Source organism: Cricetulus griseus, chromosome 4 (genome assembly GCF_003668045.3).
Source record: "Cricetulus griseus strain 17A/GY chromosome 4, alternate assembly CriGri-PICRH-1.0, whole genome shotgun sequence".
NCBI classification, from domain to species: domain Eukaryota; kingdom Metazoa; phylum Chordata; class Mammalia; order Rodentia; family Cricetidae; genus Cricetulus; species Cricetulus griseus.
Window position 1 is genome coordinate 117,400,913 of NC_048597.1, and position 16,484 is coordinate 117,417,396.

The 16,484-nt window shown below is 43.6% G+C and overlaps 1 protein-coding gene across 1 annotated transcript in view; it reads left to right on the forward strand.

Annotated features, from left to right (window-relative positions):
- Positions 1-16,484, forward strand: part of Col22a1 (collagen type XXII alpha 1 chain) — a 286,090-nt gene that overhangs the window by 138,883 nt on the left and 130,723 nt on the right. The window contains exons 23-29 of the mRNA XM_027415259.2: positions 380-433; positions 1,076-1,129; positions 2,747-2,800; positions 4,306-4,359; positions 8,208-8,252; positions 8,823-8,885; positions 9,345-9,398. Coding sequence (XP_027271060.2) covers positions 380-433; positions 1,076-1,129; positions 2,747-2,800; positions 4,306-4,359; positions 8,208-8,252; positions 8,823-8,885; positions 9,345-9,398 — 378 coding nt within the window. The remainder of the gene's footprint in view (positions 1-379; positions 434-1,075; positions 1,130-2,746; positions 2,801-4,305; positions 4,360-8,207; positions 8,253-8,822; positions 8,886-9,344; positions 9,399-16,484) is intronic.

Here is a 16,484-nt window from a genome sequence, read left to right on the forward strand (position 1 = left end):
CCCTCTTCTTCTCTTTCTCTCCCCTGCCTCACTATTGGCCGTTCAGCTCTGTATTAGACCAATCAGGTGTTTTAGAAAGGCAAAGTAACACAGCTCTACAGAGTTAGACAAACGCAACATAGAAGAATGCAACACATCTTTGCACCATCAAACTAATATTTTACAACACATACAAATAGAATATTAATTATTAATATGCAAATTTTGCTTCACAGTCTTCCCTTATCCCATTTTTTTCTTTCTGCTTGAATTAGGCAAGGTTGATGAAGCCAAAGTCCTCCCTCACTGTCACACTGTCTACCCCTTTCTCTTTCAAACACCAGTTTGTCCCAAGTACTTTCTCTGTGTACTTTTATAACCATTTTCTCTCTCTATGCAGGGCCCCCCTGGACCACCTGGCGTTCAAGGGCCACCTGGACCTGGAGGATCCCCGGTGAGCCTTGCTTGACTTTCTCTCAAAGAGGTCCCTGGGTAGCATTTTTAATAGCAGGGAAAGGTCGCTTTCTGCCCAAGTCCAGGATAAAGTTAACAGACAGGAAGACTCTGGATGCAGACGCCTCTTAAGCATCTCCACTATCAGGCTCTTGGATCCAGTGGCTATAAGTGGCATACAACTAACGTAACACTTCACTATCTTCCTGTGAGGTGGCATAGGGGTGTGTCATACTGGATCATCATTCAAGTGTAAATAGTTGTTTGTGGTTTGGCCTCACAAAACAGAATACTAAGGACAGTATTTGTTAACATCCTTCCCTCTCATCCTTGAAGTGTCATCTGGGAAACTGTCCACATAGCAGATACTGTGCAAGGTAGATCCAGCAGTGGGCAGAAGGAGGTGAGACCTGACAAGTATTTGGCCATGGGTGGACATGACACTGGTCTCAGCTGCAGATCAGACAAGCTGTGAGGTCACTTACCAATTAAGAATATAGGACAGTTCCATGGTTTACAATGGCAGGCAATGGAGGAGTTAAGACACCCATGATAATTTCCTTAGGGCCAGAGGCCTGATCCTGTTCCAAAGATGGCATCAGGACAAGACTCCAATCTCAAATTTTTAAATTTTCACTTACAGGGTTTACCTGGAGAGCTGGGCTTCCCAGGAAAACCTGGGCCCTCTGGTCATGTGGTGAGTTGTTTCAGCTTATCTTCTGCTTGTCCCCTTATTGACCTTCATGGTCCCATGTCAGGAATAGCCAGACATTTATTCCTGGCTCCAGGTCTCTCTCTCCTAGAGCTGGTGACATCTTCAGAAGCCCCTCCTTTATAGCAGAGTATGAAGCCAGGACAGGCTGGGTCTCCCTTAATCTCCTGCTGTCTTCTGGGATGGCCTCCCACCAGCACTGGCCACCCTTTTCTGGTTTGCCATGATTCCATTGCTCTTCTCCTGTGGCCATGATGCTCAGAAAATCTACTCTGTGCAGGAGAAACGCTCCTTTTGTTTATTGACACTTTCCAAATCTGGAGACAGGAGTGGGGTGGGGTCAGGGAGAAGTCTTAAATCAGATGGCAGAAAATTCTCATTTAAAAGAACAAGCAAGGTATTCTCATCTAGAAGAGCAAGCCATGAAATTTTAAGGTAGACATGTAGTGTCTTATCGACTTATAGTATATAGTAGATTTGTAATTCCAGCATGTAGTAGCCTGAGATAGGAAGGTTGCTGTGAGTTCAAGGCTAGGCTGAACTATATAAAGAATACCAGACCAGCTAGGGCTACACAGTGAGACTTTTTTTTCAAAGATCAAAAACAAATAAGGCACTCAGGAGGCAGAGGCAGTTGGATCTCTGTGAGTTCAAGGCCAGCCTGGTCTATAGAGCAAGTTCCAGGACAGCCTCTAAAGCCACAGAGAAACCCTTTCTCGAAAAAACAAAACTAACAAACAAACAAAAATCCACCCCCAAAACAAACAAACAAAAAACAAATAAGAAGTTGACTTAATAGCACTAATAGATAACCAAGAAATAGCCATTGAGGTAGTCTGTAAGGGGACCCATTTCCCATCTGTCCTTATGGGGAGTGTGTGATGAAGATACAAGACTTAAGGCCTCAAGAAATGATAGCATATCTTAGGTATGGTGGAGGGAACTTGCAGTTATATCCAGGAGACTGTAGGCCCTTGTCACAATGTCTGTGACTCCAAGAAGGCAACTCTGCATTGGGATTCCTTGTCTCCTCATCTGTACCCATGGCTGGGATAGCATCTTATGATTGTATGATTGGGGTGGAGAAAAACACCTTGAATCAGAAGATACAACATGAAACTCCTCATAAATACAAGGGTAGTACGCTAGCTGTGATGGAGGCTGCCATGATAGAGACTTGGGATTGGCTTCTTTGAAGGTCAGGAAGAAGGGGAGATCTTGGTATGAAGGAAGAGACATGAAATCAAGACATTCAGGAGGAAAGTGCAGGATAAATGTGGATGGTGTTGTCTTGTCTCCAGGGCTTCCTGGAAGTCAAGAATAGGAATAGAATCCCATCCTTCCCCCGTCTTCATATGTATCTAGAGTAAATAAGCCAGCACATGGACTAGAGGGCAGTAATTATGTAGTCCTGGCAAAAAATGTAAGGAAAGCCTAGCTGCTATAGAGGTACACTACTTGAGAAAAGAGACAACTGAAAAGTGGTTGGGGCCATGCACCCCAGTCTAGCTGCAGAGTCATCTCCGTGTTTTAAGTATTTCCCCACAAAACTTTGCTAACCATGCCTTTGTTTCTATTTATTTCTTTTGTCTCTTGGTTCAGGGGCCACCTGGAAAGGATGGGCTGAGGGGACCACCTGGCCTTCCTGGCTCCAAGGTGGGTACTCACAGGGTGCCATTAGATAGAGAATCAAAAACCAAAGAGCAAAGGAAATTCCTGAATCACTTACCTGGGCTTTGGACCAAGACTTAGTTGAAATGATTGGGTTTACAAGGTAAGATGTAACAGGGTAACCCAGGAAGGCTCTGAAAGTGTATTAAAATCAGTTTGGAAGGAAATCAGTCTTAGGAACTTCAGTTTTTAAAGTCTCCAGTGGAGATTATTAAAACAGGCTTTTGAGGGGGAGAGTGAAGATTAGATTCTAGAATGTCGGAAATCAAACATACACTTTAAATACTTCAAGTGAATAAATAAGCAATGGATAATCTTTAATTTTTTAAAGACTTTCAGAATTTAATGAGTGTTTAGTCTGTATGTATGCCTCGGAGGTCAGAAGAGGGTCCTGGTCCCTGGTCTGGAACTGGTGCTATAGACTGCCACACCAGTTCTGGGAACCTACTGAGGTCCTCTGCAAGAGCAGCAAGTGCTCTTCGCCACTGAGTCACCTCTCCAGCCCTAACAATGGATCGTTTTAACAAATAAACTTTATTCTCAAATTGTAAGTGTAAGTTGTCAGCTGTGACTGTCCACAGCCCTTGAAAGGCAGCTGTAGTAGAAAACTTCTAATATTTTGGTGAAATTCATTGAAATAGAGTCATTTTTCCATAACAAAATATAGACTAAATGTGGCTATAGACACATTTATAGTCATTTTATTTGCTTTTCTTTGCTGGACAGAGTGATAGGTTTCAGAAGTCATTGTTAGTTTAGGTGTACCATGGAGATTTACTAGGATCAATCCTCTTCTCTCCCTTCTCCTTGATACTTCCATCCCAACCTCTAGCCTTTTGTCTGCCTTCATCCCATATACACACCCATGATATTATATGTCTAGAAAATCTAGGAACCACAAATAAGAGAAAATTTTTTTCTTTCTTAATCTCCATATTGCATTTAATATGGCGATCTGGAGTTATATCTATTTTTCAGCAAATGGCATAATTTCATTCTTCTTTCTTGCTAAGTAAAATCAACACATACACATGCATAGGTTCACATTTTCTTGTTTCCATTCATCTGTTGACAGGCACCTGGGCTTGTCATAATTCCATAATTTGACTATTGTGAATGGTACAGTATCTCTGTGGTCCATTGATTTAGAATTCCCAGTACACCACCATTTAAGGTTATTTGTATACATATTATTTACTTCTTTCCCTGGCTAACCAAGTACTTCATATTTTCAAATCAAAAGATAATATTACACTTTCTCTAGTCTAAATCTGTCAGAAGGGAAATAATACTCAATTGAATGTTTTAAGTAACAGAGCTGGGGAGTATGAGGTGTAGGAGGTGTCCTGCACTTGGAAGGCCACAAAGAATGAGAGTTCAAAACCACCTACACACAGGTAATCCTGTTCCAGACCCATCCACAGCCTGCAGTGGGTGTGTTCAACCACATTAGTTCCCTTTTGTGCTCACTCTGCATTGTTTTTCCACAGGGAGAACCAGGGGACCCTGGAGAAAGTGGCGTGCCTGGAATTCCTGGACCTCGGGTATGTCTCTCCCCTTTCAGGTTATATTTGTGCCACCAGTTGGGGTTGTGTGGCTGTATGGGTAACTTACCTCATCTGTGCATGTCATTGGCAGGTCTTAGAAGAAGCACTGGAAAAGAGCAAGTTAGCAGTTTTGGCAGATCCATGGGGCTCCATATGATGCCCAGGGTCTGGTCACAACAGAACCAAGGCCACCTCCTGGGGAAAGGCACTAGGTCTTGTTAGAGAGACTTGCTGCATATAGGAGGCCTCAAGGGATGCTGAAGACCTAGGAAAAAGATAGCACATCCACTGACTTGTTTGTCCTGCTAAGGAGTAACGAGGGGACAGGGACATTTCACTTACTCCTTCTCTTTTTCCCTGCATTACTGTCTGTCTTCTCTTAGTTTCCCCTCCCATGAACTCTGGTGTCTAGGCCCCTTCATAAATGCAGTAGCAGAGAAGTCCAGCCAGGGCAGTCTGCAAGTTCATCACCCACTGGGCTTTCAAAGGATAGAGCAGCATGAAGCTTGGGTGGGGGAGTAGGCTACTCAGCCTGTGATTGACAGGACACTGCCATGAAAGTAGACAGCCCAGGGCCTTGTGGCAATGGCTTTCTTTTCATGCATGGGTTCCTCACTGTGGACTTTTTTGGTGGGCTGCAGGGTCCTGCTTCCCAAAGCCTTCAGCTCAAAATCCCAGCACAGCTAGGGCTCAGAATAGTCAACAGAGAAGAGGGGCTAGATAGACCCTGGTGTACATTACACATAATGCCAACTTTTAGCTGTGATGGACACTGTAGCCAGACAGACTATGCTAGGAGAACTACCCCTCCATCCTCCATCTGTTCCTCAGTGTGTGTGTGCTGTTTAAACAGTGTGTGGCTCTCTCCCAGCTCTATAGTGTCCCCTTCCAGCCCACAATGTGGATCCTATATAAGGACTTGCAGAATGGAGGGGTTTAATAATTCAGCCCAGTTAGAGTACAGAATGGCCTATACTGTACAAATTATCTGGTACTTTCAGGGACTGAGCCAGGGGAAAGCCTATCAGGTCACCTTATTGATGGCCAGTGATCACATTCAGTGTGCACTTCAGTGGGTTTTAGAGTCCCCAGCCACACTCAATTGCTTATTCTTTCTCAGCTCCACCTAGGAAGCAGTTCACACAACATATGAGTCTGTCCCAGATGTGCTGTAAATGTGGGGATATTCATGGGTACTATAGGATCCATAGAGGATTCCAGAGTGTGCAAACTTCGTATGTTGGATCATTTTAATGGAACCAGAGCTCCAAGCTGAGATGGATGTGTGCACTGCACATAAGTTTGTTTTCCTCATGCCCACTACCTTCCTTCTCTTCTTTCCTCTCTCCCATATGTCCCTTTATCACTATCTTATCTTTGCTTTCCTCTCTGATAAGCAGTGCTTCTATGGGCCTTCACTACCAGTTGACTTGGCACAGCTCCAGGAAAAATTCACATCATCAACTGGTTCAATTTTTCATTCATGTGTCTACTCATCAGAAAATCACATTTCCTATGGATATGTATACAAAACTATTTATTAAATAGTGTGACAGATACTAAGCATAGACTTCCTTGAAAGGAATTGGTGATTTTAAGACATACATTAGAAACTAACCTGCCATATACCTGTTCTTGCAAGGGCCTGATAACACAGCACCTGGTAGCCTTGGGATGAAACCCTTCTGATCCCTTCTCTCGTGTCAACCTGCCTGTACAATGCTAGTGGGAGAAATGTCTTAACTCTTTGGTATGCTATGGTGAACTACTTCAGGTTAGGTGATTTAAAAAACAACAGAAATGTATTGCTCACAGTTCTGGAGGCTGGAAAGCTCATGGTCCAGGTGTGGGTAGGGTTGGAGGCTGCCAAACACTGTCTGCTTTATAGATGATCATTCTATTTCTAGATGCTATGGGGCATCAGAGGTACAGGATAAGATAGACAATTACAGAACAGCATCCTCCATGACAGGAGAGACCTGTGGGCTCTCACAAACCATTTTTCTTTTTCTTTGTAAAGGCACTAATCCCGTTCATGAGGAATCTACCCTCATGACTGATCACCTCCCAAGGGCCCCGCCCCATAGTAACTCACTGAAGAAAGAGATGTCTTAACATAAAATTTTTAGGGAGAGCATTAAGCTCACAGCAGAAACGTCACGGATGAGAGCAAAATTGACAAGAATTCTAAGCAGTAGTGAAGAGGCTATCCTAAATGCCCTTCCCCTATAATGAGGTTGATGACTACCTTATATGCCATCCTAGAGCTTTCATCCAGTAGCTGATGGAAGCAGAAGAAGAGACACCCATAGCTAAGCATTGAACCAGATTCCTAGAATCCAGTTGTAGAGAGGGAGGAGTGATGAGCAAAGGGGTCAAGACCAGGCTGGTTAAACCCACAGAAACAGCTGACCTGAACAAGGGGGAGCTCATGGACCCTAGACTGACAGCTCGGAAACCAGCATAGGACAAAACAAGGCCCCTGAATGTGGGTATTAGTTGGGAGACCTGGACAGTCTATGGGGCCTCTGGTAGTAGAACAATATTTATCCCTATGATAATCGACATTGGGAGCCCATTCCCCATAGAGGGATAATCTCTCAGCCTAGACACACAGGGGAGGGCCTAGGTCCTGCCCTAAATGATGTGACAACTTTGATGATCCCCCATGGAAGGCTTCACCCTTTCTATGGAGCAGAAGAGGGATGGAATGGGGCCTGGTGGGGGACATGGGAGGATGGGAGGGAGAGGGAACTGGGATTGATATATAAAGTAAGATTGTTTCTAATTTAAATAAAAAAAGAACTGGTGTGAACCTCTTCATGGAATGCTTTCTCCTAGAAGCCTGGTTACTTAATAGACATCATCTCCTAGGATGCTCCCCCATTGCAACACATTACAGGGAAAGAGAAATTCAACTATTCCTGCTGCTGATCACAGGGGACTGCCTGTTTTTTTGGAAAGACTGAACAAATAACTAGGATTCCTGAGTCAAAGGGACAAGTTTTGCCCCAGATTCTTCTTCATTTCTGAAGAAGCCAAGAGTAGGGTCTTAGGCTCCCTGAAGTGTCCCTGAGACCTGGAGTTGGGGTGAATCCAAGAGTCCAATGTATGGACTCCTTGCTGTTTGGAATTTCAAATACTTGGGTTTATGATGAGCAAACATAGTGCATGATCTCTGGACATGCCAGAGATCTTTTTGATGCCCCATTCCGAGGGGCTCTGGTAATTCATGAGTCCGAGGTGGATCCGCCTGGAAATAATGGGCAGGAAAGAAAAAGCGGGACCAAGCAGATTTCCTTGTCAAGGCCAACTTTATTGAAACCAAGGGACTTTTTAAAGAGAAAGGAGGAAGCAGAGAAAAAGGAGGTAGAGGGAGGAATGAATGTTAGTTGCTCTCAGGCAGGTATCTGGAATCTCCTGTGTTAAGGAAGTGGGGGAAGGAATAGGTGTTAGTTGCTTCTCAGGCCAGGTCTGGGAACCTGAGGGGTGGGATGCTAGACTGGCTGGCGGTTAGCTAGGCATGGGGGGTCGCCAAGGCTGGCTTCTGACATTGTGGGATGCTAGACTGGCTGGCGGCTAGCTAGGCATGGGGAGTCGCCAAGGCTGGCCTCTGACATTTTGGGAAACAGAAGGCAGTATGAGGAAGCATGGAATTCCTGTCTGTAGAAACAATGAACACTGTGGCTTTACACTTCAGCGTCTCTGGGACTTCATGTTCCTTTTTAGAGAGCCAAGAGCTGTGGCTTGCAGGTACTGTGGTTGTGTGGGCTCAACTGGGAAATGGCAGCCATATTTGAAGGTGTGCATAGAAGATAATGGAACTTTTGTCACTATGTCACCAGGGTGAAGTTGGGGAGCAGGGCCTTGCAGGTCTTCCTGGCAAGAAGGTTAGTTTGCTCATGTTTTTATTTATTCAGCTCATTCTTTTAATTAATGAATTATCATTATATCATGTCTTATATAAACATTTTCAAGTTTCAGGAAGAATCTTGTTTTCTGAAAGTTTATTACATTTATTTCATGCCTTCATTTGTTTAATTAATATGTTTCTGTATGTCCCATGTATCAGTAGTTGTGCTGAATAGTTACGAACTGAGAGAAACTGCATAGAAGAACAATTGAACAGTGTAGTGGTGGAGACATGCCATCCTAAAGAGGGGCCTAAGTATTCCAGGAAAACATGGTAAAGGGCTGACATTGTGGCTGAGTCTTAAAAGGATGGAGAAGTCAGATACCTAGAGAGGCAGGATGACAGTTCCTGAGAGAGGAAATGATCCAAACAGGAAGGATCTTAGGGTACTCTAAGAGAGATTGTGTAGAATTTCCCTCTGTAGAAGTCTCTTACTTCCATGTCATTAAGGTTGAAATCTATGAGAGGATGAGGGGATGAGAAGCATGTATCAGGACTCTTTCATAGTGAGAGCCTCCCATGGTAACTACTGCCTTTGTTCTCACAGGGGGAAGTTGGCCTTCCTGGTGCTCCAGGCTTCCCAGGAGTACATGGAGAGAAAGGAGACCAGGTAAGTGGGGCTGCCTCTTCCTACCAGGGCCACTGTGCTTGTGCCCAAGAAAAGAGAGCCTCTTCTGGAGTCTAAGACCTATGGGATGAGGTGATGATTTTGACTGGGAGAATAGCATAACTCCTGGTGTTGAAGTGAGAGAAAAGCAAGAAGATCAGAGACGAGAGTCCTTAGCAGAGATGAAAAGACTGTCTGGGTGAGACTTCTGGCTAGAGCAGGACATCTTCAGAGGAGATGAGGGTGTGGGACTCTGAATCCAACATTCAGCTGCTTCAAGAGCCTGCTTGGAGTTAGACTTCACTGTGGCCATCCTGCAGATGAGGCAAGGACAGTGAAGAGGGATGGGGAACAGGTGTGAACACACATCCCATTGTCCAAGGTCAAAGTGACCTTACCCAGAGAGGCAGTGGTTAACATTGCTTTGGGTTCTAATGCTTTTGATTTTTTTTTTTACTTTAGGGAGAAAAAGGTGAATTGGGACTTCCTGGGCTAAAAGGTGCCCAAGGTGAAAAGGTAGGAGCTGCCTGCTTTCATCTTCATCACCAGTTTTCCTAGCTGTGAGAGACAGAAAGTGGGGGAGAGAGAGAAGAGAGAGAGACAGAGAGAGAGAGAGAGAGAGAGAGAGAGAGAGAGAGAGAGAGAGAGAGGAAAAGGAGGAGAGAGATTTACAGAAGTATTTGTAATGTTCCAATGCATGTTTCTGAGTAACCCTGACACACAGAATCATTGTTACTCCATCTTAAGGATCTGTCAACACTGACATCTTTGTTTTCCCCCAGAAAGCCTCTGGCTAGAGAGTGACATTATGATCACTGGGGCAACTAGAATGTCACTTCTCCACTCAGGAGCAGAGTAGGACCCAGAGCCCAAGCTTCTGACCATTTGTCAAAGTCCTGCAGATTCAGTTCCTGGTGATCATGAGGGAAGGAGGTTCATTCATCCTCGCTGCCCTCCAGTCCTGCTGACATCTCACCAGCTTCCTCACAGTAGACTTACAGAGTGACACACAGGACTGACTTCTTGGGTCTAGGGACCAGTGACACTCAGAGGTCCAGTCTCCTTCCTTCTGAAAAGTGTCTGCCCTGACATTGCTCTTTGCACACTTTTTTTCAACCCGCCTCTGCTTTTCCCTTTCCTTGACTCCATCTATGTTGACAGCATGGCCCTGGGTGAGGCTCCCCAAGTCTGTTGATTTCTTGAAATCTATGTAAGAAATAGCTCCCACTTCAGTGGAATGAGAGATGATTTATTCTGGAGTGAAATATGAGCAACCATGTCCTGGAAACAGATTTAGGTCACTCCAAATACTGTGTTTTCCAGGAGGCAGTGATTTCATAAAGATTTAATAGATACAGAACAAAGACTGTCACAAATGAAGATGCTTTTAAAACACAGCAGTGTAAACATCAGATGAGCAGGTTGCAGCAAAGTGGTGGAAAACCTCTGTTACAGGCTGCACATGTTTTTTTTGGGGGGGGCTATTTTTATTTAAATTATTTAATTACTGCCCATATTTATATATCCATCCCCCCATTCCCTCACCCTCCCATCCTCCCATGGTCCCCACCATCCCCCCCATCCCATCCCTCAACTCCTCCACAGGGATAGTGAGTCCCTCCACCAGGGACCTTCAAAGTCTGTCGTATCATTTAGGGGAGGGCCTAGGCCCTCCTTGCTGTATCTGGACTGCAATAGTATCCCTCCATAGGGAATGGTCTCCCAAAGTCTATTTGTGCTCTAGCATTAAAGACTGGCTCTACTGTTAGATGTCCCATAGACTGTCTTGGCCTCCTAACTGTCACCAACATTCAGAGGGCTTGGTTCAGTCCAATGCTGTTTCCCCAGCTTTATGACTAGGGTCTCCATGCTCTCACTAGGTCAGGTCAACTGTTTCTGCAGGTTTCTGCAGCACCGTATTGGCTCCTTTGCTCATCCCTTCTCCCTCTCCACAATTGGATTCCAGGAGTATGGTTCAGTGCTTAGCTGTGAGTGCCTGTTTCTGCTTCGAACAGCTACTAGATGAAGGCTCTAGGGATGGTAACCAAGGTAGACACCAATCTCATTATAGGTGAAGTGCATCAATGGCATTTTCTCCACCACTGTTTGGATTCTTGATTGGGGTCATAACTGTGGATCCCCTAACATTTCCCCTGGGCCAGATCTCTCTCCATACCCATACTGTCTCTCCTCTATCAAGGCATCTCCTTTCTTGCCCTCCTCTATTCCTCTCCTGTGTCAGTTCTCTTGTTCTCCTCCCCCTTCCCTTCCTCCCTTCCCACTTCCTTCCTCTCCACCCCTGCTCTGTGCTCCCACTTTGTTCAGGGGTTCTTTTCCCTTCCCATTCTTCAAGGGACTATGCAATCTTCTCTTGGGGTCCTCCTTGTTTCCTAGATCCTCTGGTGGTGTGGATTGTAGACTGGTAATCCTTTGCTTTATGTCTAAAAATCATATATGAGTGAGTATATGTCATGTTTGTCTTTTTGTGATTGGGTTACCTCACTCAGGATGGTTTCTTCTAGTTCCATCCATTTGCCTGCAAATTTCAAGATTCCATTGTTTTTTTTTTTTCTGCTGAGTAGTTACTCCATTTTGTAAATGTACCATATTTTCTCTATCCATTCTTCAGTTGAGGGGCATCTAGGTTGCTGCCAGATTCTGGCTATTACAAATAATGCTGCTATGAACATAGTTGAACATATGTCTTTACTGTATGAATGTGCATTCTTTGGGTATATGCCCAAAAGAGGAATTGCTGGATCTTGAGGTAGACTCCCATTTTCCTGAGAAACCGTCATACTGATTTCCAAAGTGGCTGTACAAGTTTGCACTCCCACCAGCAATGGAAGAGTGTTCCTCTTTCTCCACATCCTCTCCAGCATAGAGTGTCATTGGGGTTATTGATTTTAGCCATTCTGATAGGAGTAAGATGGTATCTCAGAGTGGTTTTGATCTAAATTTCCCTGATAGCTAAGGATGTTGAGCACTTTCTCAAGTGTCTTTCAGCCATTTTAGACTCCTCTGTTGAGAATTCTCTATTTAGTTCTGCATTCCACTTTTTAATTTCATTCTTTGGTGTTTTGGTGGCTAGCTGAGTTCATTGTATAGTTTGGTGATCAGCCCTCTGTTAGATGTGGGGTGGGTAAATATCTTTTCCCATTCTGTGGGCTGGCATTTTTGTTTGTGTGACTATGTCCTTTGCCTTACAGAAGCTTCTCAGTTTCAGGAGGTCCCATTTATTAATTGTCAATCTCAATGTTTTATGCTACCGGTGTTATGTTCAGAAAGCAGTCTCCTGTACCAATTAATTTGAGGGTACCACCTACCTTTCTCTTCTAGGAGGTTCAATGTTGCTGAATTTATGTTGAGGTCTTTGATCCATTTGGACTTAAGTTTTGTGCATGGTGATAGATATGGATATATCTGCAATCTTCTCTCCATATCTCTTCAATATTGTATTTGAAGTTCTGTCTAGAGCAATAAGGCAATAAGAGGACAAGAAGATCAAGGGGATACAAATAGGAAAGGAAGAAGTCAGACTTTTACTATTTGCAGATGATATGATAGTTTTCATAAGTGACCCTAAAAACTCCACCAGGGAACTACTACAGCTGATAAACATCTTCAGCAAAGTGGCAGGATACAAGATTAACTCAAAAAAATCAGTAGCCCTATTATATACAGATGATAAATGCACTGAGAAAGAAGTCAGAGAAACATCACTCTTTACAATAGCAACTAACAACATAAAATATCTTTGGGTAACACTAACCAAAAAACGAGAAAGACTTGTATAGTAAGAACTTTGAGTCGTTAAAGAAAGAAATTAAAGAATATACCAGAAAATGGAAAGATCTCCCATGCTCTTGGACGGGTAGGATCAACATACTAAAAATGGCTATCTTGCCAAAAGCAATCTACAGTTTCAATGCAATTCCCATCAAAATCCCAACACAATTCTTCACAGACTTTGAAACAACAATACTCAACTTCATATGGAAAAACAAAAAACACAGGATAGCCAAAACAACCCTGTACAATAAAGGAACTTCCAGAGGCATCACAATGCCTGACTTCAAGCTGTATTATAGAGCCATAGTCCTGTAAACAGCTTGGTATTGGCACAAAAATAGACAGGTTGATCAATGGAATCAAATTGAAAACCCTGATATTAACCCACACACCTATGAACACCTGATTTTTGACAAAGAAGCTAAAATAATACAATGGAAAAAAGAAAGCATCTTCAACAAATGGTGTTGGCGTAACTGGATTCAGGCTGTACATGTTATGTGACGATACTCGTAGCTTTTGGGTTAATGGAAGCGAGTACCATGTTAATACTTTTCAAAAGGTTTCCCCAATAGCCACAAGGTTGTTCTATCAGACACAGGTGGGAAAGTGATGGCTCCTACAACATTCCAACCTTTATAAAGTCCTAGTTTGAAGACCTAATCAGTTAATCAGCTATGGAAGGTTTAGGGAAAGATTTTCCTTCTTTCCAGGAATTTATGTTCAAATTTGGATTCTCAGAAATGCAGTTTGTCTTAGAGACACTCCTTTCTAGAATACAGATACTTAGGGAGACCACAAAGCTGAAATGTTTTGGCAGAATTGGGTGTAGGTTGCTTAAGTTCTGTAGAAATTTTGGTAATAGTAAATCTATAATAAGACACCAAAGCAACACTGTCCCCTTCTTACTGGGCTTTGCAAGTCCGTGCCTCAGCCTTGCCTTCCACTGATACATTCACACTCCTAGTTCTTTTGCCCTATAGCATATTGGAATTGGGGGTAGTAATTCTTGCTTGTCAAAGGCAACTGAGAGGTGAAAACAGAGGAATAGGATTGGAATCCAGACCTATCAATGTCAAACTTATCTGAAACCCATGGCTCTTTTGAAGTCAAGCCTTTAACACACAGTTGAAGAGTCTCTTTCCTACAACCAGCCCTACTGGAAACCATTCTTTCTATACAGTTCTGGCAGTTGGCAAAGAGACCACTGCCAAGGCATCCTGTATCTTCTTCCTGTACCTCTCCATTTGCACCCATTTGTGTGTTTGTTGACACCCTCCACAGGAAGCACTGTGTTTTGATCCTTTGGCTTTGTTAATGGCAGGATGATAGGGGAGGCATGATTGCCTCAAGAGCAATAAAACAAAGACTTGACAGTCATCCTGTGACTCTGATGGTGCTGCTTCTGGAACTTATACAATGTCAGTTCAAGTAAAAAGATGGATTATGAGTGTGAAAACAGCTGCTTGGCTTGCTGCTTTCCTGGCTTGTGTGGCAGGACTAGGGCTTTTGTGTCTTAGTGTCTTCAGTTTTGAAGCAAGGAGGAAACCACATTAAAAATAATAAGTCAGACCTAAAGATGCCACAAACTTCTTCTCATACGTGACATGTAGATTTTTTATTTAATTTTTTTTTAAGTTCAAGTTAGGGAACAAGCTTGTTTCACATGTAAGTTCCTTCTCCTTCCCCTTACCCCCATCCCTCCTCCCTCACCCCCAACCTACACCCCACCCCATCCACCCACCACTCCCCAGGCAGGGTAGGACCCTCAACTGGGCCTCTGCAAAGTCCACCAAATCTTCCTATGCTGGGCCTGGGCCCTACCCATGTATCCAGGGCCAGAGTGTATCCCTTCATGTGGGATGGGCTCTCAAAGTCCCTTCTTACACCAGGGAAAAATACTAATCCACTACCAGAGGCTCCCTGCAGTGCAGAAGCCTCCTTATTGACATCCATGTTCAGGGGACTGGATCAGTCTTGTACTGGCCTCCCAGACAGCATCTGGGGTCAATGTGCTCTCCCTTGTTGAGGCCAACTGTTTCTGTGGGTTTCTCCAACCTGGTACAGATCCCTTCCATCTTCATTCCTCCCTCTCTTCAACTAAATTCCAGATTTCAGCTCAGTATATATCTGTGGATGTCTGTCTCTGCTTCCATCAGCCACTGGATGAGGGCTCTAGGATGGCATAAAGAGTAGTCATCAATCTCATTTTAGGGGAAGGGCTTTTAGGTTATCCTCTCCACCATTGCCTGGATTGTCAGATCATGTCATCCTTGTAGGTCTCTGGAGATCTCCCTAGTTCCAGATCTCTTCTCGGACCTATAGTGGCTCCCTCTAATATGGTATCGTTCATCCTGTTCTCTCTCCTCTATTCTTCCCCCAACTCAATATTTCTGCTCCTCCATTTCCTCTCCCCTACTCCTCTTCTCCTGCTCTTATTGTGGCAGCTCCCTCTTCCCTACCCTCATGCTCCCAATTAGCTCAGGAGTTCATGCCACTTCTCATTCCTGGGGTCCATTTATTCATTAGAGTACTTCATGTTTCCTAGTTTCTTTGGTGAAGAGGATTATAGGCTGGTAATTCCTTGCTCTATGTCTAAAATTCATATATGAGTGAGTACATACCATGTTTGTCTTTTTGTGACTGGGTTACCTCACTCAGGATGGTTTCTTCTAGTTCCATCCATTTGCCTGTGAATTTCAAGATTCCATTGCTTTTTTTCTGCTGAGTAGTACTCCATTGTATAAATGTACCACATTTTCTCAATCCATTCTTCAGTTGAGGGGCATCTAGGTTGCTTCCAGGTTCTGGCTATTACAAACAATGCTGCTATGAACATGGTTGAACATATGTCCTTGTTGTATGAACATGCACTATTTGGGTATATACCCAAGAGAGGAATGGCTGGATCTTGATGTAGACTGATTCCAATTTTTCTGAGCAACCACCATGCTGATTTCCAGAGTGGTCTTACAAGTCCACACTCCCACCAGCAATGGAGGAGTGTTCCTTTTTGTCCACATCCTCTCCAGCATAGATTGTCATTGGTATTTTTGATTTTAGCCATTCTGACAGGTGTGAGGTGGTATCTCAGAGCTGTTTTGAGTTGCATTTCTCTGATGGGCAAAGATTTTGAGCACTTTCTTTAGTGTCTTTCAGCCATTTCAGATTCCTTTGTTGAGAATTCTCTATTTAGTTCTGCACCCCACTTCTTAATTTCATTGTTTGGTGTTTTGGTGGCTAGCTTCTTGAGCTCCTTATATATTTTGGAAATCAGCCCTCTTTCAGATGTGGAATCGGTGAAGATCTTTTCCCATTCTGTGGATGGTCATTTTCTCTTTCTGACTTTTCTTTGCCTTGCAGAAGCTTCTCCGTTTCAGGAGGTCCCATTTATTAATTGCAGACCTCAATGTCTACAATTACTGGTGTAATGTTCAGGAAGCAGTCTCCTGTGCCAATTTGTTCAAGGGTAATTCCCACTTTCTCTTCTAGAAGATTCAGTGTGGCTGGATTTATGCTGAAATCTTTCATCCATTTGCACTTAAGTTTTGTGCATAGTGACAGGTATGGATCTATCTGCAATCTTCTGCATGTTCGAATCCAATTGTGCCAGCACCATTTGTTGAAGATGCTATCTTTTTTCCATTGTATGGATTTAGCACCTTTGTCAAAAATAAGGTATTCGTAGGTGCATGGGTTAATATCAGGGTTTTCAATTTGATTCCATTGGTCTATCTGTCTATTTTTGTGCCAATACCAAGCTGTTTTCAGAACTATGGCTCTATAGTAGAGCTTGAAGTCAGGGATGGT